A 22,706-nucleotide genomic window follows, 5' to 3' on the forward strand; every position below is an offset into this window, starting at 1 on the left:
CCTGAGCGGGACAATGCTTTACTGAAAAAACCCCAGCCTCCGCTTCGATGGGTCTTTAAAAAAGAAATCAGGGCCGATTCAGAAAGAAAGGCCGGGCTTTTGAGCCACTTCCCTGAAAGCCCAGGGAGGGTCAGCAAAGCAAGGCAGGATTACCAGTGTCTAGGGGATTTCCATCCACGCCTGACACACAGAAGCTCAGACGCGCTCAAGGCCTGGGTGCGTTATTATTAAGTGCTGTGACTGAGCCTTCCAAAAACCTTTTAGTTTCCAAGAATTTCCCTCTGCTGGACCTAGAGACAAATGGTACTTTCACCTTTCTGGACTGTGTTTGGCTGTCCAGTGGGGCGAGCATCCCAAGTGTAGATCTGAGGTGGGGTGCAGGGGGTGGAGGGCCAGCGCACCACCAACCATCCCCCTCCCTCCCTCCCTTCCTCCCTTCCTTGTAGTGGGGATGGACCCCAAAGGCTTTCTACCTCGGGGCTACTCTCCCAGACCTATTTTTTATTTGGAATCGGGAACTCACTAAAGTTGCTGAGAGTCTAGGTATCCAAGGCTTTCTTTGAACCTGCGTGGTCCTCCTGTCTCAGCCTTCTAAGTGCTGGGATTATAAGTGTGTGCCACCATGCCCAGTCACAATTTTCATTGAACAATAAGGAGAAACTTTATTTGTGGTACTGGAGATGGAACCCTGGGGCAGTCTACTTCCGAACTACACCCCTAGTCTTATTTAAAAAAAAATTTTTTTTTTTTTTGCTGGTCTGGGGGTGGAACCCAGGGGCATTTGACTTCCAAGCTACACCCCCTGCCCTATTTTTTATCCTTTATTTTGAAACAGGGTCTCACTGAGTTGTAAAGGAGCCTCACTAAGTAGTTGAGGCTGTCCGCGAACCGCGATCCTCCTGTCTCAGCCTCCTGAATGCTGGGATCTCAAGCGTGCGCCATCACACCCGGCTTAAGTAGAAACATTTACCTGGCCTAGCACCAAAAACGCTACACAGACAGGCAAAGCAGTTTGGGGACAAAGACCAAGATGGCAGATGGCAGCACTGGGTCGAGGGGCAGCTCAGGGGTCCTAAACACAAAGTAGGCAGCCAGGCTGGGCCACTTCACTGCTGCTGAGGCTTCGGCCGGTCCTGGACCACACAGCGTTCTGCAGCAGAGACAGGAGCAGCGGCTGCTATCGTGGAGAAGGGCGGCGGCAGCACGTGCAGAATGTCTTTAAATAGCACCCTGAGGAAGGCGGCAGCCTTCCTGCACCCCATAGACACTGGAATAGCACAAGGGCGCGGGGGCATGGAGGGAGCCCGTGCCAAGGTGGTGAGCGAGTGGTAGCTGGTGGTGACAAGCCCAGCCTGCCACGGGAACTCAGTTACTGCCCCAGCCCGAGGCGTCCACCCAGGCACCTGCTGAGAGCAGCACACTCCTGTTTCCATTCTCTACCTAAGCCTCCTGCAGGGACCAGACAACACCAAAACTGGCTCACTACGATCAGTTATTGAGTGTTTGCTATGCCCCCCTCCCGCTAAGCCCTTTGACCATGGAATCTCATTTAATCCTATGAGAGGTACGACAAGCCTGAGATTACAGATCAGGGACCGGGGCTGAGGAGGTGCAGAGATTCGCCTGTGGGCACACAGCTAGAATTCAAACTTGCACCTGCCAGGTTGAGCTCTGCAAGCCTTGCTTTTAATAAAGCATGACCTAACCTGGAAACCTGATTCGCAGGTGGAGGCCACCAGGGAGGGTGTGTGATCTTCCTCCTGTATCATGGAACTTGTTTCTTTAGATGGTCCTGGGCTGGCTGGCTTTTTTTATTTTTTTATGCTATGAACATATTCAAAATTGCTAATTCCAAGCCAGGCGTTGGTGGCCTATGCTTGTAATCTCAGTACTTGGGAGGCTGAGACAGGAGGATCCAGGTTTATGGCCAGCCTCAGCTAGTTAGTGAGGCCCTCCCCAACTCAGTGAGACCTTTTCAAAATAAAGAGTAAGAGCCGGGCGTGGTGGCGCACGCTTGTAATCCCAGCATTCGGGAGGCTGAGACCAGAGGATCCCGGTTTGCAGACAGCCTCAGCTACTTAGTGAGGCCCTCTGCAACTCAGTGAGACCCGGTTTCAAAATAAAGAATAAAAAATAGGGCAGGGGGTATAGCTCAGAGGTAGAATGCCCCTGGGTTCCATCCCCAGTACCACACACACAAAAAAAAACACCTCTTATTCAATCTTCAGTAATACACACATACACACAAGATAATCCAGCAGTAGCCTCAGTTGCTGGGTGGCTGACACTGCAGCAGAAACTTCTGCCCTCATGGGAGGAATGGAGGGAAGTACATGTGCTGAATTTGATCACACACACACACACACACACACACACGTGTGCACACACACATGCGCGCATGCACACACAGTGAGAAGTCAGTTGTTGTTTTTTTTATAGTACTGGGGGTGGAACCCAGGAGTTTTTCTACCTCCGGGCTATACTCCCAGATCTATTTTATTATTATTATTATTATTATTATTATTATTATTATTATTATTAGTGGAGGTATTGGGGTTCCCGGAAGTCCTTTGACCTCCGGCTACACTCCCACGGGCTACACTCCCAGACCTATTTTTTTTATACTTTTTTTTTTTTAATGTGGAAACAGGTACTCTTAAACCAGCGTGGCTAGCTTCGAACCCGCGCGATCCTCCTGTCTCCGCCTCCCAAGCGCGGGGATCACAGGTGTGCACCACCACGCCCGGCTGAGAAGTCAGATTCTGAGATGCAGACCGTGAATGTTCACCCTGCCGCTGGCTCAGGATTCCTCCTGGCTGACCTGGGGACAGCATATTTACAAGCCCACCCAGAACCTCCACGCGGTTCCAAATAAGGGAGGCAGCAGGTCCTCCTTAAGAGAACTTGTTCAGACAACTTCAGCTCCTGAGCCACCAGAATGCGGGAGAGCTCGGAAGTCCCAGAACCTCCAGCTTAGGATCTAAGTCATCTACTTATTGGGAAGGCAAGTCCACAGAAGTGCTAGAGAAGCGCCTCTCACAGAAACGGTTTCCTGCGCTCTGCCCTGCTCTCGTGACGTAAGAGCGAGTGGAGCGTGTTTCCCTGACACAGGCGTGTGGGCTCCTCACTGCGGCAGCGACGCCCATCCTGAGCCGGTTGCCGAGCGCTGTCAAGCCTGGAGGACAGAGGACTAATTTGACCCGAGAGGCCAGGGAAAGCTTTTCACATGACCTTAACACTGAAGAGGTGCTCTAAGGTGAATACAAGTTTATCGCACGGCTGGCTGGGGAAGAGGCAGATTCATTTGTGCCGCATTGAGGACTGAACCCGGGGTTGCTCTACCTCCAAGCTACACCCCCAGCCTGATTTTTTTTTTTATTTGTTTGGAAGTAGTCTCACTAAGTTACTGAGGCTGGCCACGAACCTGTAATCCTCCTGCCAGCCTCCCAAGTACTGGGTTTACAGGTGTGCGCCATCATGCCCAGCTGAAAGAAGGTATTTGAGGCCTGGAAAACATGGACTGAAACATGGAGGCTGGTTATGGCGGGGCCACCATGAGGGTTCAGGACATGAGCGGGGAAGTATGGGAGAGGAAGCCATAGAAGACAGGTCGGTCCGGTGTATGAAGAGCCGTGTGTGTGAGTGGGTGTGGGGGGTACTGGGGATTAAACCCAGGGGCATTCTACTTCTGAGCTACACCCCCAGCACTATTTTATTTATTTACTTATTAGTTTGGTACTGAGGACTGAACCTAGAGGCATTATTCTACCTCCAAGCTATGCCCCCAGCCCAATTTTTTAAAATATTTCTTTATTTAGAAACAGAGTCTCACTAGGTTTCTGAGCCTTGCTATATTGCCAACGCTGGCTTTGAACCTGTCATCCTCCTGTCTCGGCCTCCCAAGTACTGGGATTACATACGTGCACCACCATGCCCAGCTTAATTTTTATTTTAAAACAAGGTATCACTAAGTTGTGGCGGGCCTTGCTAAATAGTTGAGGCTGGCCTTGAACATGCAATCCTCCTGACTCAGCCTCCCAAGTACTGGATTTACAGGCATGCGTTACCATCCCCGGCTGCAATGGGCTCTTTAAATAATAAATGTTAGCAATATTACTAAGTGCCAAACCTTGGGGGACATGGAGTTCATGTGGGGCTGAGACAGTGAGCACGGAGCTGGGACAGACGCTGGTGCATCATGGGTGGTTGGCTCGGGTCACCCCATGGAGGGTACATTTAGTCAGGACTTGTCCCTTTCAAAGGATGGGGCAAAGACAAAAGGGTTTTGCAACCCAGAGGCCCATCAGATTATCAGCATAATTACTCTCCAAAGGGAGAAGTCAGTCCCAAGGCAGGCTGCTGGGCGCAAGGAAAAGTCCCGGGGTTTTTTTGTCTGGGTGTGTGTAACCCAGGGGCTTTTTTTCTACCTCCGGGCTATACTCCCAGACCTATTTTATACTTTATTTGGAAACAGGGTCTCACTAAGTTGCTGAGAGCCTCACTCAGTAGCTGAGGCTGGCTTGAACCTGTGCGATCCTCCTGTCTCAGCCTCCCAAGTGCAGGGATTACAAGCGTGCGGCTGTCCCAGGGCTCTTGCTCCCCGGCAACCCTGACGCTGTTCGGTTTCCTTCAGTTCCCTTTCCAGTGCTGTGTATGTTATGTGAAGCTGCTGATGGTGCAGTCCTTGCTCGGACTGCACATTTGGCAAGGGTTAGTGGGATGCCGGGAGGGCAAGAAAGTGGCCTGTTTCCTGTCTGTGCTCTCTGAGGCATGTCTGGAGGGCAGCGTGGTCCCAGGTGAGCCCCAACCCTCTCCGCTCGCTCTTCCTCTAGTCTCCTGGGCAGTCTCAGCACACTGAGAAGACGCTCAGCCTGCCTTCCTTTTGGATGTCATGGTTTCCCAGATGCGAAGCGGCCTTCTGTTAGCCAGGATCTGTGAGGCGATGCCCAGGTGATTCGGGTTGAGTCCTTCTGGTGACAGGGCCAGGAGAAGAGCCGTGCTGCCTGGGCTCGCCTGCTGTTCGCACACTTGGCAGTTGTTGGACAAGGTATTTATTCTTATTATTTTTGTTATTGGGTCTCACTAAATTCCTGAGGCTGGCTTTGAACCTGTGATCGTCCTGTCTCAGCCTCCCAAGTATTGAGGCTACAGTTGTGTGCCATCACGACAGGGTTCAACAAGTTCTTTGTCTTAGTTTTCATATGTTTAAAGTAGAGCTATCAATCATACCTACATAGGATTAGCATAAGGATTAAGTAAATGACTTCCAGTAAAACAATCTAAGTGCTTCTATATATTGAATCCTAAAAGATAGCGCTTTGGGTGGTTTTAATATTTACTGAACTTCTCAAGAATGCACTTACTACTGGCATGGTGGTGCAAGCCCATAATCCCAATATTTGGGAGGCTGAGATGGGAGGGTTGCAGGTTTGAGTTCAGCTCGACAAGTGTAGTGAAACATGTTTATTTATTTATTTTAATTTTTGTGGTACTGGGGATAGAAGTCAGGAGCCTTCTACCTTCAGGCTAAACTCCCAGACCTATTTTTATGTTTTATTTGAAAACAGGGTCTCAATAGATTGCTGACAGCCAAACTAAGTAGATGAGGCTGGCTTCGAATCTTTGTGATCCTCCTGTCTCAGCCTCCCAAGTGCTGGGATTACAAGCATGTGCCACCATGCCCGGCTAGTGAAACATATTTAAAAACAGAAAATACAAAAGGCTGGGGCGATAGCAGTGGTAGAATGCCCCTGGGCTCAATTCCCAGGACAAAAAAAAGAAAAAAAAAAAGAAAAGAAAAGAAAAGAGCTATACATACATTTTATTTTGCTTTTGTTTTTGTGACACTGGGAATTGAACCCAGGAGCATTCTGCCTCCAATCTATACCCTCAGCCTTATTTTATTTTGAAACGTGTGTGCCACCACAACTGGCACATACATTTTATTTTAGCAGAATAAAGGGAGTACTACAAAAATAATTTGTAATAATAAAACAATTTGTTATAATAGAAGCTCATTAGGTCTGATCAAGAGTATATTAAGAACCGGGTGTGGTAGCACACACTTGTAATCTCGGTACTTGGGAAGCTGAGACAGGAGGATCACAGGTTCAAAGCCAGCCTTGGGAACTTAGAGAGGCTCTCAGCAACCTAGTGAGACCCTGTTTCCAAATAAGATTTAAAGTCGGGTTGGGGGTGTAGCTTGGAGGTAGAATGCCTCTAGGTTCATCCCCAGTAACAAACAAATAAGGGGGAAAAGAAAAGAAAAAAAAGCTGAGCATGGTAGCGCACACTTTAATCCCAGTACTTGGGAGCCTGAGACAGAGGATCACAGGTTCAAGGCTACTTAGTGAGGCCCTCTGCAACTTAGTTAGACTCTGTTTCCAAATAAGGAATAAAAAATAGGACTGGGGGTGTAGCTCGGAAGTAGAATGCCCCTAGGTTTGATTCCCTAGTACCAAAAGAAAAAAAAAAAAAAGTACATTAGGAGCTGACAGAACTTTTGCAAACCTGGTGCCTAATTTCTCTGCCAACTCAGCTTAATGATGTTACCTAAGAAACCTCGGATAATACAACAAACCCTGAATGAGTGTAAATACAAGGCAAAGAAGGGAAGACAGTCACACGCTCAGCACTTGGCCACCGTAAGCTACCAGCAACAACTGGAAATGAGCGCTGATTCTTCCTGGCATCAGCTTTGGAAAATTATAAACACACTCTTCATGAGACTGTTTCGTTTCCTCATTCATAAAACAAGATGGCTGGATTCGTCCCAGAGCATGTTCCAGGAACATTATTACTTGGCATGCTTACGATGACAGAGTTCCTCGGTCAGTGAACTCTTCATTTTCTTTGCTACGGTACGTCTCAGACTCCATAAGGGGCAACGTGCACTGAGCCCTCAGGAGGGGACAGTTAGATGCGGCTCTTGTCAAACCCTTGCCTCCAAAGAGCAACTCATGAGGTTAGAACGCCAAGGCACTGTTGTGATATATAAATTACATGTCTCTAAGGCCTCTTCCACTTCCGATATCCTCAAATCCTGTGAGTTCAAATGTCTCAGTGAAGCCGGACGTGGTGGCGCACGCTTGTAATCCCAGTACCTGGGAGACTGAGACAGGAGGATCGCAGGTTTGGGGCCAGCCTCGGCTACTCAGTGAGACTGTTTCAAAATAAAGAATAAAAAATAGGGCTGGGGATGTAGCTTGAGGGTAGAATGCCCCCGAGTTCAGTCCCCAGTACAAAGAAAGAAAGAAAAAGAAAGGAAGAAAAATATCTTAAGTTTGATGCAGAAGAGGAAGGCCAAAACTTAACACATGTAGATCTATGTAAATAACTGTGCACAGGAGGCGGAAAGGGAGCAGTTTTAAGTGTTAGGGCTTCCAAGTTGTCACTTATCACTAGAAAAGGCTGAACGTTTGGAGTCGAGCAGCTGCAGTGAGTCCCGACTCTAATCTCTTCAGCCTGACGTCTCAAATCCATCACCGTATCGCAGGGATGTGGCCCAGTCACTGTTAGAGAAACCGACGGGCCTGCGCGTGGTCCTGAGCCCTGACCCTGGCCGCGGCTGGGTCCGGGATGGACACACAGCCTTGTCTCTTCCCTACACTTGTAACTGGGACCAGAGAGGGAATCTGAATGTTGGGCCTAAGCTGCAACACTGGGCCACGCTCCTCCACAGGGCCAGGCTAGACTCTGGTGGAGGGAATAAAGCCGAATGTAAAAGCAGCAGAGACAGAGGAGAGCAGTTCCATTTTTATTCTAAGCACCTGACACCCAGCTCCACCTCTGCTCTTCCCGTGTCATGGCTGCCCGGCCCTTCTGTGGACGCCATTGGCACCCAAAGTTCCCGTTGCTTAAACCAGCTCAGACTAGGTCTGTGTTGCTTTAAACCGAAGGAATTCTGACTACAGTCATGTCTGCCCTGCGTCTCTCCTTTGCCCACTGACAAAGTGTGAAGAACGCAAGCTGCCTCCTGAGAGCTGGCGCGCTGAACACACGCGTCGCCGCTCTTTCCTGAAACTCCATTAAAACGGCAGGGAAGGGATTTGGAAAACCAGCACGAAGTTATCTGAACAGAAAGAGCTCACAAGCCGAGGGTGGGGGCACACGCCTGTAATCCTGGTCCCCGGGAGGCTGAGACAGGAGGATCGCAGGTTCGCGGCCAGCCTCAGCAGGAGGACTCTGACCAGTTGTGATGGTTTCTCTGGATTGTCAAGTTGCCGGGATCATGAAACACCTGAGATTATGTGCCTCTGGGCGTACTGATGCGAGTTTATGCAATGGCGTCTTGCCCTGAATGCAGGCACGGGGTTCTGATAAGCACAGGGCCCGGATAAAAGGAGGAGAGCGCCGACAGGCAGCGTGGTTCTTCCTGAAGAAAGCGTCTGGCCTCATCGGAGACAGCGGCCGTCAGCTCTTCGAGCTGGGCCTTCACCATCGCTCTCCAGAGTTCCCTGGCCTTTCCGCCTCGACTGGGGCTGGATTCTCAGTCGCTCCAATGCCGATTCCAGCTCTTGGACGGCGCGAGCAGCTGCTGGCTGTCCACGCGCAGACGCAAACCTGGGCGTGCACAGCTCTGGACGGTCATCCCTCTTCCCATATTCGTGTCCTGTGAGTTCTGTTTCTCCAGTGAACCCTGACCAGCACATCAGTGTAGTCAGTTTGTTTCAAAATAAAATTAAAGTAGGGCTGATGAGCCGATGAGCATCTCCGTTTGCTGAAGCCGTCCTCGAACCCGCCGTCCTCCTGCCTCAGCCTCCCAAGTACCGAGATGACAAGCGGAAGGGTGCGCACCGCGCCCGTTACCCAGCCCTTTTGTAAATTTTGAAACAGTGTCTCGCTAAGTGGCTGAGGCTAGCCTAAAACATGCGATCCTCCTGTCTTAGCCTCCAAAGTAGTCGAATTACAGGCGTGTGCCGCCATGGTTAGCCAGTCTTCTTTCTGTATTAAATGTGCAGAAAAAGCAAATCCAGAGAGACAAGAAGTAGACAGAATCAGTGGTTGCCAAAGGGGGGAGCAGAGGATGGGACGATTGTTAATGAGTATGGATTACTTGTTTTCCAATGCTGGAGATCAAACCCAGGGCCTCGTGTGCTCTAAGCAGGTGCTATGCCCAGGCTGATAATGGGTTTCATTTCGGGATAATGAGAATTTGATAATGTCTATCTCTAAATCAGGACCAAAATAATATTAAAAAACTAAAAAGATGTCAAGCCGGGTGTGGTGGTGCACGCTGGTAATCCCAGTACTTAGGAGGCCGAGACCAGAGGATCACACAGGTTCGAGGCCAGCCTCGGCTACTTAGTGAGGTTCTCAGCAACTTAGTGAGACCATTTCCAAATAAAAGTATAAAATAGGTCTGCAGTATAGCCCTAGCCCGGAAGTAGAAAAGCCCCTGGGTTCCACCCTCAGTACCACCCCCCAAAAAAAAAAAGCTGGGCGTGGTGGTTTCCACTTATAAGCTCAGCATGCGGGAGGCGGAGACAGGAGGATCACGGTTTGAGGACAGGCTCAGCTGCTTAGTGAGGCCTCTGCAACTCAGTGAGACCCTGTTTCAAAATAAAGAATATACAGAGAACTCAAGAAATTCAACACTAAGAAAACAAAGCATCCAATAACAAAATGGGCAAGTGAACTAAATAGACACTTCACAAAAGAAGAAATTCAAATGGCCAATAAATGCATGAAAAAATGCTCAACATCACTGGCAATCAGAGAGATGCAAATCAAAACTACCCTGAGATTCCACCTAACTCCAACTAGAATGGCAATCATTCAAAACACAAACAACAACAGGTGCTGGCGAGGATGTGGAGAAGTGGGAACTCTAAGACATTGTTGGTGGGATTGCAAATTAGTGCAACCACTTTGGAAAACAGTATGGAGAATCCTCAGAAGAATGGGAACAAATCTACCATTTGATCCAGCAATACCACTGTTGGGTATCTACCCAAAAGAAACGAAACCAAACTACCAAACTAATGCGTGTGTATCTGTGTTCATAGCTGCACAATTCACCATAGCCAAACTATGGAACCAGCCAAGATGTCCATCAACAGATGGATGGATCACAAAACTGTGGGATATGTACACAATGGAATTTTACTCAGCCATCAAAAAAAACTCAATTATGTCATTTTCAGGGAAATGGATGGAACTGGAGGACATTATGCTAAGTGAGATTAGTCAGGCACAAAAAATAAGAAATCAGATGCTTTCCCTAATATGTGAGAGTTAGGGAGAAAAGAGGAGCAAACAAGACAACCTAAAGGAGGAGAAAGGAGGGGGGAAGAGGAAAATCTCTAAAACACACAATGTACTTAAACATATCGAAATCAATCACTAGGCCAAGCAAGGGAGGGAGGGACGGGGAGGAAATGGGGTGGGATTTGGGTAGGGGTTAAATCAGCGATGAGTACATGTTTGTACACACAAGTTTTTTACCCCAATAAGTTGTATGAATATAATGCACCAATAAAAAAAAAAAAAGAATAAAAAATAGGGGGGGGTGTAGCTTGGAGGTAGAATGCCCATTAGTTCTATCCCCAGTACTGCAAAACAAATAAAATCATTAAAAAGACCCTAGCTCAGTGTGGTGGCAGCAGCATATAATCTCAGGACTTGAGAGGCAGAGACGGGAGGATCGCGGGTTCAAGGACAGCCTTAACAACATAGCAAGAATCGCAGCAACCCAGGGAAGCAGTTTCAAAACAAAAAATCAAAAGGGCTGGCGTTGTAGCTTGGAGGTGGAATGCTGCGGGTTCAACCTCTGGAACAACCCCAGTCCAAATCAAACAAACCAGATTATCTACAGGTCAGGCAGCCGCAGCAGAAGTAACGGTGGCGGCGGTGGCGCTGAAGATAACCTTAGTAACTGCCGGCCGTCATTCTTGCTGGTACTGATGACCCTTTGTTTTCTTGGCACTGGGATGGAACCCAAGGGTATTCACAGCCAAGCTACACTCCCAGCCCTATTTTTATTCTTTATTTTGAAACAGGGTCTCACTGAGTTGTGGAATGTCCTCACTAAGTAGCTGAGGCTGGCCTTGAACCTGTGATCCTCCTGTCTCAGCCTCCCAAGTCCTGGGATTAGAAGTGTGTGCCACCATGCCCACCGTCCCTGATGACCCTCTACACTTCACAGGGTTTCCCATCCTCCCTCGCTCTTGCCACATCTCTGTCAGGCAGCTAGGAGAGATGTGAAGTTCAGGCAGGTTCAGGGATTTGTACCAAGACCAGAATTTGTACCAGGTCTGTGAGTCAGAAAAATTATTTAGTTGAGTAGGCTGGTGTACACGTGTAATCCCAGTACATGGGAGGCTGAGAGAGGAGGATTGCAGGTTTGAGACCAGCTTTGCTGAGACTTTCATCAACCTACCTAACTTGTTAAAAAAAAAAAAAAGGTCTAGGGGTATATAGCTCGGAGGTAGAATGCCCCTCAGTTCAATCCCAGGACCAAAAGAAAAGAAAAATTATTCTAGGTTCCTGTATTATTTTCCCCATTCAAGTGTCAGCACTAATGTCTTTCAAGAAAAATGGGTTAGAACCACTGCTCCTCTTATTTTCCTGAGGCCAGAGGAGGTGGTGCCAAGGAGGGAGGAGGATAAGAGGGAGGAGGGAGAAGGAGGAGGAGGAGGGAGGAGGGGAAGAGGAGGGAGAAGTCATTTGTATTTAAATGTCCAGTGTCTCTAGATGTCATTCTGGAAAGGACAATGCTTAGCATAGAATACACCAAACGCCCTCAAAATAACTTCTAGTATAAGAGGAAGAAAGCTTTCCATTCAGTCTGCAGTCACATATGACTTGCCATTTGTGCTTTGTCAAAGACTAAGTCACAGCCCAGGTCCCACTCGGCCTGGACAGAGGAGCGCGAGGCAAACCTGGGACACGGGCACTGAATCTTCTGGATGGACCGGCACCTTCTGTAATTAAGAAGCAGAATGTCAGCCGGGCGTGGTGTCGCACGCTTGTAATCCCCGCGCTTGGGAGGCTGAGGCAGGAGGATCGCACGGGTTCGAAGCCAGCCTCAGCTACTTAGTGAGGCTCTCGGCAACTTAGTGAGACCCTGTTTCCAAATAAAATATAAGAAAGGTCTGGGAGTATAGCCCAGAGGTAGAAAGCCTCTGGGTTCCACCCCCATGACATGGGAAGAGCACCTGGATGGAACCCAGGTGCATTTGATCTCTGAGCTACACCCCCTGCCCTATTTTGTATTCTTTATTTTGAAACAGGGTCTCACTGAGTTGCAGAGGGCCTCACTAAGTAGCTGAGGCTGGCTTCGAACTGCAATCCTCCAGTCTCAGCCTCCCGAATGTTATGATTACAAGCGTGCGTCACCATGACCAGATCCTGTTTCATTTTTTTGGCCAGGCTTTGCCTTCTCTCTCACAGAAATGGAGCAATTGAGGTAGAACTGTTAGAGCCGGGCGTGGTGGTGGTACCTGTAATCTCAGTACTTGGGAGGCTGGGACAGGAGGATCACAGGCTCAAGGACAGCCTCAGCAAATAGTGAGGATTCATCCACCTAGAGACTTTATTTCAAAATAACAGACAGGGCTGACAGTGTAATTTAGAGGTTGAATGACCCTGGAATCTCCAATGCCTCAAAAAAAAGAAAAAAAAAAAGAGTATGGCTCAGAGTGAATAGTAAAGAAAGTATTTGGGAGTAGGAGACAATTTATAAACTCTCAATAGATATGTATATTTTTTGGTACTGGTGATTATATCCAGGGCCATTCTACCTCTGAGATATACTCCAGCCACTTATTTATTCATTTATTATTTACTTATTAATTTTTTGTGGTACCAGGATTGAATCCAGGGGCATTCTACCTCCAAGCTATATCCCCTAACCTGAACTTGAACTTTTTTTCATTTTTATTTGGAAACAGCATCTCACTAAATTGCTGAGCGCCTCACTAAGTTGCTGAGGCTGTCCTAGAACCTGTGTTCCTCCTGTTTCGACTTCCCAAGTACTGGGATTACAAGCATGTAAGAGACCCTGTTTCCAAATAAAAATAATATAAAAATAGGTCTGGGAGTGTAGCCTGGAGATAGAAGGGCTTCCAGAAACCCCAGTACCACACACACAAAAAAACAAAAACAAAAAACAAAAAACAATTTGTGGCCAGCCTCAGCTACTTAGTGAGGCCCTCTGCAACTTAGTGAGACCCTGTTTCAAAATAAAGAATAAAATATAGGGCAGGGGGTGTAGCTCGAAGATCGAATGCCCCCAGTTCCATCCCCAGACCCCCACCACCACCAACAAAAGATCTTATAAAGGGCTGAAGTTGTAGCTCAGAGTAGAATGCTCCTGGGTTTAAGCCACAGCACCACATACATACAGAGAAAATATGAATAAAAAATACAAAATTAGGGATTAGAAGGAAGAAAATTTAGTAGGGTGTGATGGTACATGTCTACAGTCCCATGATGCATGATAATTTAGTGAGACCTTGTTTAAAAAATAAGAATAGCAAGCGGGCATGGTGGTGCACGCCTGCAATCCCAGTGCTTGGAAAGCTGAGATACGAGGATCATAGACTGGACTGGAGAACAACCTCAGCAAACGGGGAGACTCTCAGAAACTTAGCAAGACCCTGTTTCAAAATAAAAAATAAAAATGGTAGCCTGGAATCTGTGTTTGAGCCCCTGGGTTCTACTCCCAGTACCAAAAAAAAAAAAAAAAAAAAAAAAAAAGAGGGGGCTAGGGTAGGGAGGGAAGTGTGTTTATCTTGGAGGCGGAATGCCCCTGGGTTCAAACCCCAGCACCACGACACAAAACAAGACAAAATGGCTATTTGTGTAGTTCAGAAGTATACTCGGTTCACTCTTCAGTACCACCACAAATCAATAAAAATAAAAATAAAGAGTTATGAAAACCCCGGATTCTTTTCTCCAATGACTATCTTCTTTTTTTTTCTGTGCTCGGGACCAAGCCCAGGTCCTTGCACAGGCTAGATGAGCACTTGACCACTGAGCTCTGCCCCAGCACTTACAAGCGGGTGCTTCTGTCTGGGTGTGTGTGGCCTGGGGCTTGAACCCAGGGACATCCTGCCTCTGAGCTGTGCCTCCAGCAGTGGTTTCCCTGGATTATGTCTTCCGGCTCCCCAGGCCAAAAAGACTGGCTGCACTTTCTCTGCTAAGGCCCCTAGTGTACTGCAGGCCTCGCCAAAGACCTCTTAACCTTGTCCCTAGGTTACAACCAAGAAAATGGGAACGCCCTGTGTACCGGCCTCTCCTATAAGCACAGACTCCCCAGGAATCTCCCTGCCTCCAGTCCCTCTTCACTAGACTGACCACTTTGTGGGTGTCACCTGAAGGAGGGGCAGTCGGGTAGGTGACAGCTCAGCTGTTCCCGTCCCAATTACTGTTTTTGGAATGAATCTGTGAAAATGGAGGTTCTAAGTGTTTACAGTACATAGACTAAGCTAGTTACGTGCAAACATCAAAGTTGGGAAGAGCGGGGTAAACACCATTTTCTCGTCCTGCTGCTTAGCTCATTTTCTGTGTTGAGAGGCCTATTTTTAACTCTGAGAGCTACACAAAGTGCAGGTCTGCACATGACTCCTCTCCTGCGGATTCTTAGTAAATTTATTTTTCAGCATAGATAAGGTAAAATGGCCTTAAAAGGGGTGCCTTCTAGCTTTTAAGTAAGCTTAGGGTTATCTGACAAACAAACATGGTCATAAGGTCAAAACAAAACTCAGCAGAAAATAGGTTTTTCAGTTAAAAAAAAAAAAAAAAAAAAAGGGCGTGCAGTATTTCTCTCCAATGTGGATCTCATGCTAGTTACATAAAACTCTAGCTCCAAGAGACACCCCCCCCCCAGCACTATACATTTTATTCTTTATTTTGAAACAGGGTCTCACTGAGTTGCAAAGGGCCTAGCTAAGTAGTAGCTGAGGCTGTCCAGGAACCGTGATCCTTCTGTCTCTGCCTCTCAAATGCTGGGATTACAAGCGTGCACCACCATGATTGGCTGGAAAGAGGTTAAAAGAAAAACAACCTCAAACTATCTCATGAGTTAGGGATGGTGATATCTTTCCTCATCCCTTTCTTTTCTTTTTGGTACTGCGGTTTCAACCCAGAGGCATTTTACCTCCAAGCTATATGCCCAGCCTTATTTTATTTCTTATTTGGAAACAGGGTCCCAGTAAATTGCTGAGGGCCTCACTAAGTTGCTGAGGCTGACTTTGAACCTGTGGTCCTCCTGTCTCAGCCTGCCAAGTCCTGGGATTACAAGCGTGCGCCACCACGCTCAGTTCTCTACCTTCCTTTCGAGCTGCCTTAACCAGGCAGATCCTTGGCCGGCACATCCACAAGCAACGGAGAATCCACGGAAACCCAGTATTATCTTCTGGCACTCTATAGCTTAAAAGATGGTGATTAGAAGGAAATAAAACCCATAAAACGTCATCCACAAAGTAGCATTTTCATTTCAGCTGTTCCTGTAAGGAGAAATCCCACACTGAGAGCTTTGTGGTTACCCTCGCTTCTCATTAAAGTGGGCCTGATGATAATCACACCTACGATTACGAGATTTAACACACCTGGTCTCAAGGGCGCGCGAGGAAGAGGAACCATACCCCCCCCCCCGCCCCGTTTCCTTTTCTTTATTCCCTGAGCAAGCACAGTGCGCGCGTTTCGGTGAGTGCAGACTGGAGATGGGAGAGAGCCCGGGAGGAGGCTCTTCATCCCGGTGGAATTTGAAAGTGACAGAAAGACTTTGCATGGTCACAACTTTCTTTTTCTGTGGTCCTGGGGATGGGACCCAGGGCCATTCTACCTCCGAGCTACCTCCCCAGCCCTATTTTTTGTTCTTTATTTTGAAACACAATCTAAGTTGCAGAGGGCCTCACTCAGTAGCTGAGGCTGGCTGCGAACCACGACCCTCCTGTCTCAGCCTCCCAAGTACTGAGACTACAGCGTGCGCCACCCGCCTGTGTCGCTTTCACTAACTGCGGAGATGCAGGAGATCTGGGTGGTTTCCTTCTATTGCTTTTCTCAATCTGCTAAGCAGACACTTTACACACACTCTCTCTGCTGCACACACACGTGTGCAGGTTTTCACTCTTATTCAGTAAGAGGTGTGCACTTGGCGTTTTTCTTTTTGTTGCTGTTATTGGAGATTGAACCCAGCACCTTGCACGTACCGAGCATGTGGTCTCCCACTGAGCTACCCCCGGCCCAGAGATTTCTTTTTCTTTTTTTCTTTTTGTGGTACTAAGGATTGAATCCAGGGGCATTCTACCTCTGGGTTACACCCCCAGCCTATTTTATTTTTATTTTAAAGCAGGGTCACTGGGTGTGGTGGCTCATGCTTGTAATCCCAGTACTTACTTGGGAGGCTGAGACGGGAGGATCCGGGTTCACAGATCTAGCCTCAGGTACTTAGGCCCTTTGCAACTCAGTGAGACCTTGTTTCAAAATAGAATAAAAAATAGGGCTGGGGATGCAGCTCAGAGGTAGAATGCACCTGGGTTCCATCCCCAGTACAGGAAAAAAAAAAAAAAAACCCAAACCAGGGTCTTACTAGGTTGGTGAGGGTCTCAATACTTGTTGAGGCTGTCTTCGAACTCATGATCCTCCCGTCTCAGCCTCCCAAGTACTGGGATTACAGGTGTGTGCCACGCCTGGCTTACAGATTTCTTTTAATCATGTTGTAACTTATATTTTATTTTTATTTTTTTGTGGTCCTGGGGATGGAACCTAGGGTCCTCTACTTCTGGGCTACATCCCTGACCTATTTTTTACATTTTATTTTGAAACAGGGTCTCACTAAGTTGCTGAGAGCCTCACTCAGTAGCTGAGGCTGACTTTGAACCTGTGTGATCCTCCTGTCTCAGCCTCCCAAGTACTGGGATTACAGGCATGTGCCACCACGCCTGGCTATAACATATTTTAAAATAAATGCTTATTTTGAAATAATTTCAGATTTACAGAATAGTTGCAAAGATAGTACGGAATCCTTGCTTTCTTCAGTTGTTAATAATGTATGTAACAATGATCTATTTGCTAAAAGTATCATAGTGTGTGTGTGTGTGTGTGTGTGTGTGTGTGTGTGTGTGTGTGTATGTGTTTAACTGGAGATCAAACCCAGAGGGCATTCTACCTCTGAACCACACCCCTAGCCCCTTTTTATTTTTTGCTTTATGAAACAGGGTCTTACTAGGCTTCTGAGAGTTTAATTATGCTGCTGAGGCTGGCCTCAAACCTGTGATCCTCCTGTCTCAGCCTCCCAAGTACTAGCATTACAGACATTCGCCACCATGCCTGACTCATAGATTTTAATAGTAGATGAAATACACTGATTTTCTTAAATTCCCTTTTGTATAACAGATTCTTAACAAGAACAGTGTGTACCCTATAGCAATTCATTTAATTGTATGAATTATCAAGTTGTGATCCATCAGTTCCCATCCTTACCAAGTTCCTCGAGGACAACCTGGAGCCTGCACCCGCCAGGCGAGAGCCGCCGGTGACTGAGGAATTCTGCTGCCACGGAGCGCCTCTGACTCCACCAGATCACCTCCCTGTTCCCCCGGCACTAGCAGTCACCTCCCCAATATCCATTTCCTGTCACCCTTCTTGCTAACTAAAATTCAGTTTCACTCAGAGCCGCGGTGTGCCAGCTAAACGTCCCGTCAGGCCCCCTCGCAGGGGGGAGGGATTGCGTGAGACAGTTGTGGAAGTCAGCTGGGGGATTTCGGCCACTGTTCTAGTTCCCCTCTAAAAAGATTGCCCAGGCCCGCCCTTCTCCAGTCATCTTTCTTATTCATTTGAATCAGTTACAATGGCTGCAGCTGCAGGAGCTGTCCTGGAGCCACGAGACAAAGGCCGTGAGGATTACAGAAATATTGTTGACACTGAGCTGCTAACCAACAGCACCTACCTACATTCTCTTGTGATAGGAGAAAAGCAAATCCTTACGTGTTCAGGTCATTGTAGTTAAGAGTTTTTATAATTTTGTCGTTGAACGTGTTCCTATCGGATAACCTCATTCAATCCCAACCTTCGCCTGCCCAAGGCAGATGAGAGAGGAGAGGCAGCCGAGGGGAGCGAGCAGCGGAGGGGAGCGAGCAGCGGAGGGGAGCGAGCAGCGGAGGGGAGCGAGCAGCGGAGGGGAGCGAGCAGCGGAGGGGAGCGAGCAGCGGAGGGTCACTTGGAAACTACCGAGCCAAGACAACAGCAAGGAGGCCTTTGCAGAGAGAAGCTGTGCAGGGGAGGAAGGGGGTAGCTAATGAGTCCGTGCGTGTACAAACGGGTTTCAGGAACGTGATATGGTAAAGCTCTGCAAGAATAAAGTCTCTGTGTGTGACCAAACAATCACTCTTTTAATGGCTTCCCAAACGCTTGGTTAAATACCGATGTGCAAACCACAGATGAGCCCCCGTGGAGGCCAGGAAGTGAATTATTAATGCAAAGGTTCTGACCGAAATCAACTGGGAAGGAATTTCCATTAAAATCAAGAGGAAAATTAATTTTGAGGTCATTCATTCTTGGCACACATATGGATACGTAAACTTTCTTCCTGGATTGGCCACGCACTGAGAGAAATCCAGCCAAATCCACTGGAGGAAAGAAAAAGGTTTAATTCACGCAGCAATGAAAATCTCACGGCCTGGAAGGAAACATCTTATACGATGCCCTTCAGTAACCCAGCGGGAACAATGGAATGAGTCGGCTCCAGAGCCCAGCTCACCTGGGCGCCTGCCCCCGCCCGAAAGCCAGGGCTCGGCGCCCCGACCTGCAAACGTGGGCTGATTTTTCTGCAGCAGTTCCTGGGTAGTTTGCCCAGTTACATAGGAAACCAGAGACTCTTTCTGAAGATACAAACAATAGCGTTTTCCTGCTATGAAATCCCTGTTGACAGATTCGTTTGGAAGCGTCCATCTAGGGAAAAGGTTTGCGCCTGCCCCGCTAAGAGGGAAACGGAAGAAAGCACGGACGTAGGGAAGCCGTACCAGGCGAGACTGACTGACCTCGGTGGCTTTCTGGCTGAGTCCCCGGAGCAGCAGCACGATCACGTGGACGGCGGCTCTGCGCACCGGAACGTCACGGTCTGTCTTAGCCACAGCGATCAGGCAAGCTGTCACCTAGGACGGCAGGGAAGAAGCAGTGAAAATCGGGACTGCACGTTTACTTAGAGCCTTCATATTTTTTTCTTTGTGGTACTGGGGATTGAGTCCAGGGGCATTCTGTCTCTCAGCTATATCCCCAGCCCTATTTTTTATTTATTTTATTTTGAAGCAGGGTCTCACTAAGTTCCTGAGAGCCTCAATGAGTTGCTGAGGCTGGTTTCAAACCTGCCACCCTCCCGTCTCAGCCTCCTAAGAACTGGGATTATAGGTGTGCGCTGCTGCACCTGGCTCATTACAGCCGTTCAACTGCGCTGTGCTTACTGTACAACTATCAAGCACAATCTGGCTTAGAGGGGATGGGCTCGTTTCCTATTTATTTATTTATTTAGCAGTACTCTACTCCTCCCAGCCACACACACACACACACACACACACACACACACACACACACATATATTTTTTTTTTGCAGTACTACGGATGGAACCCAGGGGCATTCTACCTCTGACCTACACCCTCAGTCCTATTTTTTATTCTTTATTTTGAAACAGGGTCTCACTGAGTTGCAAAGGGCCTCACAAAGTAGCTGAGGCTGTCCACGAACCATGATCCTTTTGTCTCAGCCTCCCAAATGCTAGGATTACAAGCTTGTGTCGCCATACCTGGCTCTCCCAGTCCTATTTTTTATTCTTTTTTTTTTTTGTATGTGTGTGTGTGGAACTAGGGATTTGAAACACAGTCTCACTAAGTTGTGACGGGCCTCACTAAGTACTAAGTAGCTGAGGTTGGCTGAAAACCTTCAATCCTCCTGTCTCAGCCTCCCAACTACTGGGATTACAAGTGTGTGCCACCACGCTCAGTTTACTCTCGTCTTTAACAAAGAAGGCAAGAGCAATTGGTAGAGGTCTTGATGCAGTTTGGCTTTTCTGAAAAAGGATAAAATTTGTTTGGAATTCAGGAGAGAGACCAGAGAGTAGGAAGAAATATGAATTCATATTTATGAATATATATATATATATATATATATATATAATAGGTATTTCAGAAAAGAAAAGGCCAAATGCAAATATCTCCTCACATGTGAGAAAACTGTTACATGTTCCCCTTTGGGGATGTCAAGAGCAGCAAAGATGGTCCAAGACAGCTGCTTTTAAAGTCTGAGAAACACAAAAATTTAGCTTAGCAAGGTTCAGAGTTCAAGGTCTGACGTGAATCTACAGGGACAACTGATAAGAGTTTTAGCCCAAGGATACGTAAGTATTCAAACTGATCTCCTCTGGTATATACTTTCGGACACCTAGCCCTAGGAATCTAGTGTGTTCCCCAGTAAATCAGCAGGGCCAGCTTCACACACTCTGCCTGGGCTTCCTTTGCCTTCTGGGGAACTGAACCCATGGGCATTCTACCTCTGAGCTACAACCTCAGCTCTATTTAAAATTTTTTTTTGAGGGTCTGGAGTGGAACCCAGGCATTCGACCTCTGAGCTACACCCCCTGCCCTATTTTTTATTCTGTATTTTGAAACTAGGTCTCACTGAGTTGCAGAGGGCCTCACTTAGTAGCTGAGGCTGTCCGTGAACCGCGATCCTCGGGTCTCAGCCTCCTGAATGCTGGGATTACAAGCGTGCGCCACCACACCCGGCAGCTCTATTTCATTTTTAATTTTGAAACAGGGTCTAAGTTGCGGAAGCCCTCACCAAGTAGCTGAGGTTGTCCTAGAACCTATGATCATCCTGTCTCAGCCTCCCAACTACTGGGATTACAGGTGTGTGTCATGCCTGGGCTGGGCTTCTTGATTTGTTCAATAGAGTTTTTTTTTTTTTTTTTTTTTTTGCAGTCCTGGAGATAGAACCCAGGGGCATTCTACCTCCAAGCTACACTCCCAGCCCTATTTTTATTCTTTATATTGAAACAGGGTCTCACTGAGTTTCAAAGAGCCTTACTACGTATCTGAGGCTATCTGTGAACTGTGATCCTCTTGTCTCAGCCTCTCAAATGCTGTGATTACTGTTGAATAGATCTTTTACGTTCAGTCACTCTCAGACAATTCTATAAGAGGAAAGAAAGGCTTGCAGTAGAAATCACTTGCAAAACATGGTGCCAGATCCAAAGCCAATAATTATATGTCATACACGAGAGTTTCTACACCCTGTAGCAGCTACCCTACCACCGCCTGGCTCCTGGCAGGCATAAAATCATTCTAAAATATCAAGAAAGATATCATTAATAACAAGAAACCTTTCTGTGACATTCATGCAAGATTTAGTATTATTTTGTTTTATTTTTGGTATGGGGATTGAACCCAGGTGCATTCTATTTATAAGCCACACCCCCAGCCCTTTTTATTTTTTATTTTGAAATAAGGTCTTGCTAAATTGCTGAGATTGGTTTCAAATCTGTGATCTTCCTTGTCTCAGCCTCCCAAGTACTGGGATTACAGGCATGTGTCACAACACCTGGCTTCATCTAAGATTTATTTATTTATTTATTTATTTGGTGGTACTGGGGGTGGAACCCAGAGGCTTTCTACCTCTGGGCTATACTCCCAGACCTTTTTTTTTAAATATATTTTTTATTTGGAAACAGGGTCTCACTAAGTTGCTGAGAACCTCACTTAGCAGCTGAGGCTGGCTTCGAACCCGTGCGATCCTCCTGTCTCAGCCTCCCCAGTGCGGGGATTACAGGCGTGCGCCACCACGCCCGGCTTCATCTAAGATTTAAAAGACAAAAAATTAACTACTACAAGTGTGCCTGATGCCACAAGTTGAAGGTATATCTACATCTTTCAATATCCTTTTGTTACTGGATTTACCATGTATTTCTTGGGCAGCAGTAAAGGGATTTCTAACTATGATAAGAAAATAACCAGACTGTGTGTTTGGAAACACATATAAATACATAGTATGTTTAAAGAATGGTGAATTCAGGCACAAATGAGGAAATAGGCTTGTGTGGACATTTTAACTATGCAGGTTGTATTTTTCACAGCTTTCAAACAGTTGGGCATAGTTCAAAGTGTCTAATTAATCAGCGGTGGCAGAGAGATTAGAAGAAGTAGCTTGTTCTTAAATATAATTGCGTCTGTGAAGCCCTGGCACTTAATCAAGTTGTACATCTATGAGACAAACTTGCAGCTTCCGAGGGAAGAGAGATGCCAGAAAAGCTCCACGTATTGGGGGCTGTTTTTCAATAAGACCCAGTAAGCTGCTTCCGCCGTGGACCGGGGACCCCTGGGCCTCGGCGGCCTCCGGCATTAACGGTAGGAGCAAGTCATCAGTCCCAAGAGGAATTCCTTGGGCCACCTCCAAGCGGGCAACAATTTAATAGCTACCTCCGTTTTCTGGCTTAGTATTTACACGGTAAGAGCTGAAGTCAGAGAAACAAGTTAGAGCTAGGTTGGAGTCCTCCATGGCACACGGAAGTGCAGCTTGTTCAGTCTGATGGCGAATGCAGGAGAGCCAGCCCAGGCGCGCTACGAACAGAGGAGGCTCCCAAGAGGTCTGGCTTGAGGGACGCTTACACACTGGGCAGACCAGGGATCCGCTGGTATCTGCCCGTACCTCCTTTGTTCACTCTTCAAGGCTAATCTTTTCTTTTTATCTTTTTTTTTCTTTCTTTCTTTCT

At 47.3% G+C, this 22,706-nt stretch overlaps 1 protein-coding gene across 1 annotated transcript in view; it reads right to left on the reverse strand.

Annotated features, from left to right (window-relative positions):
• TANGO6 (transport and golgi organization 6 homolog) overlaps positions 1-22,706 on the reverse strand; it is a gene marked incomplete at its 3' end in the record, with an annotated part of 189,194 nt that overhangs the window by 11,390 nt on the left and 155,098 nt on the right. The window contains exon 17 of the mRNA XM_080704242.1: positions 18,987-19,100. Within this exon, the coding sequence (XP_080560368.1) occupies positions 18,987-19,100 (114 nt within the window). The remainder of the gene's footprint in view (positions 1-18,986; positions 19,101-22,706) is intronic.

The sequence above is a fragment of the Muscardinus avellanarius genome, assembly GCF_963383645.1.
Source record: "Muscardinus avellanarius genome assembly, chromosome: 10".
Classification (NCBI taxonomy): domain Eukaryota; kingdom Metazoa; phylum Chordata; class Mammalia; order Rodentia; family Gliridae; genus Muscardinus; species Muscardinus avellanarius.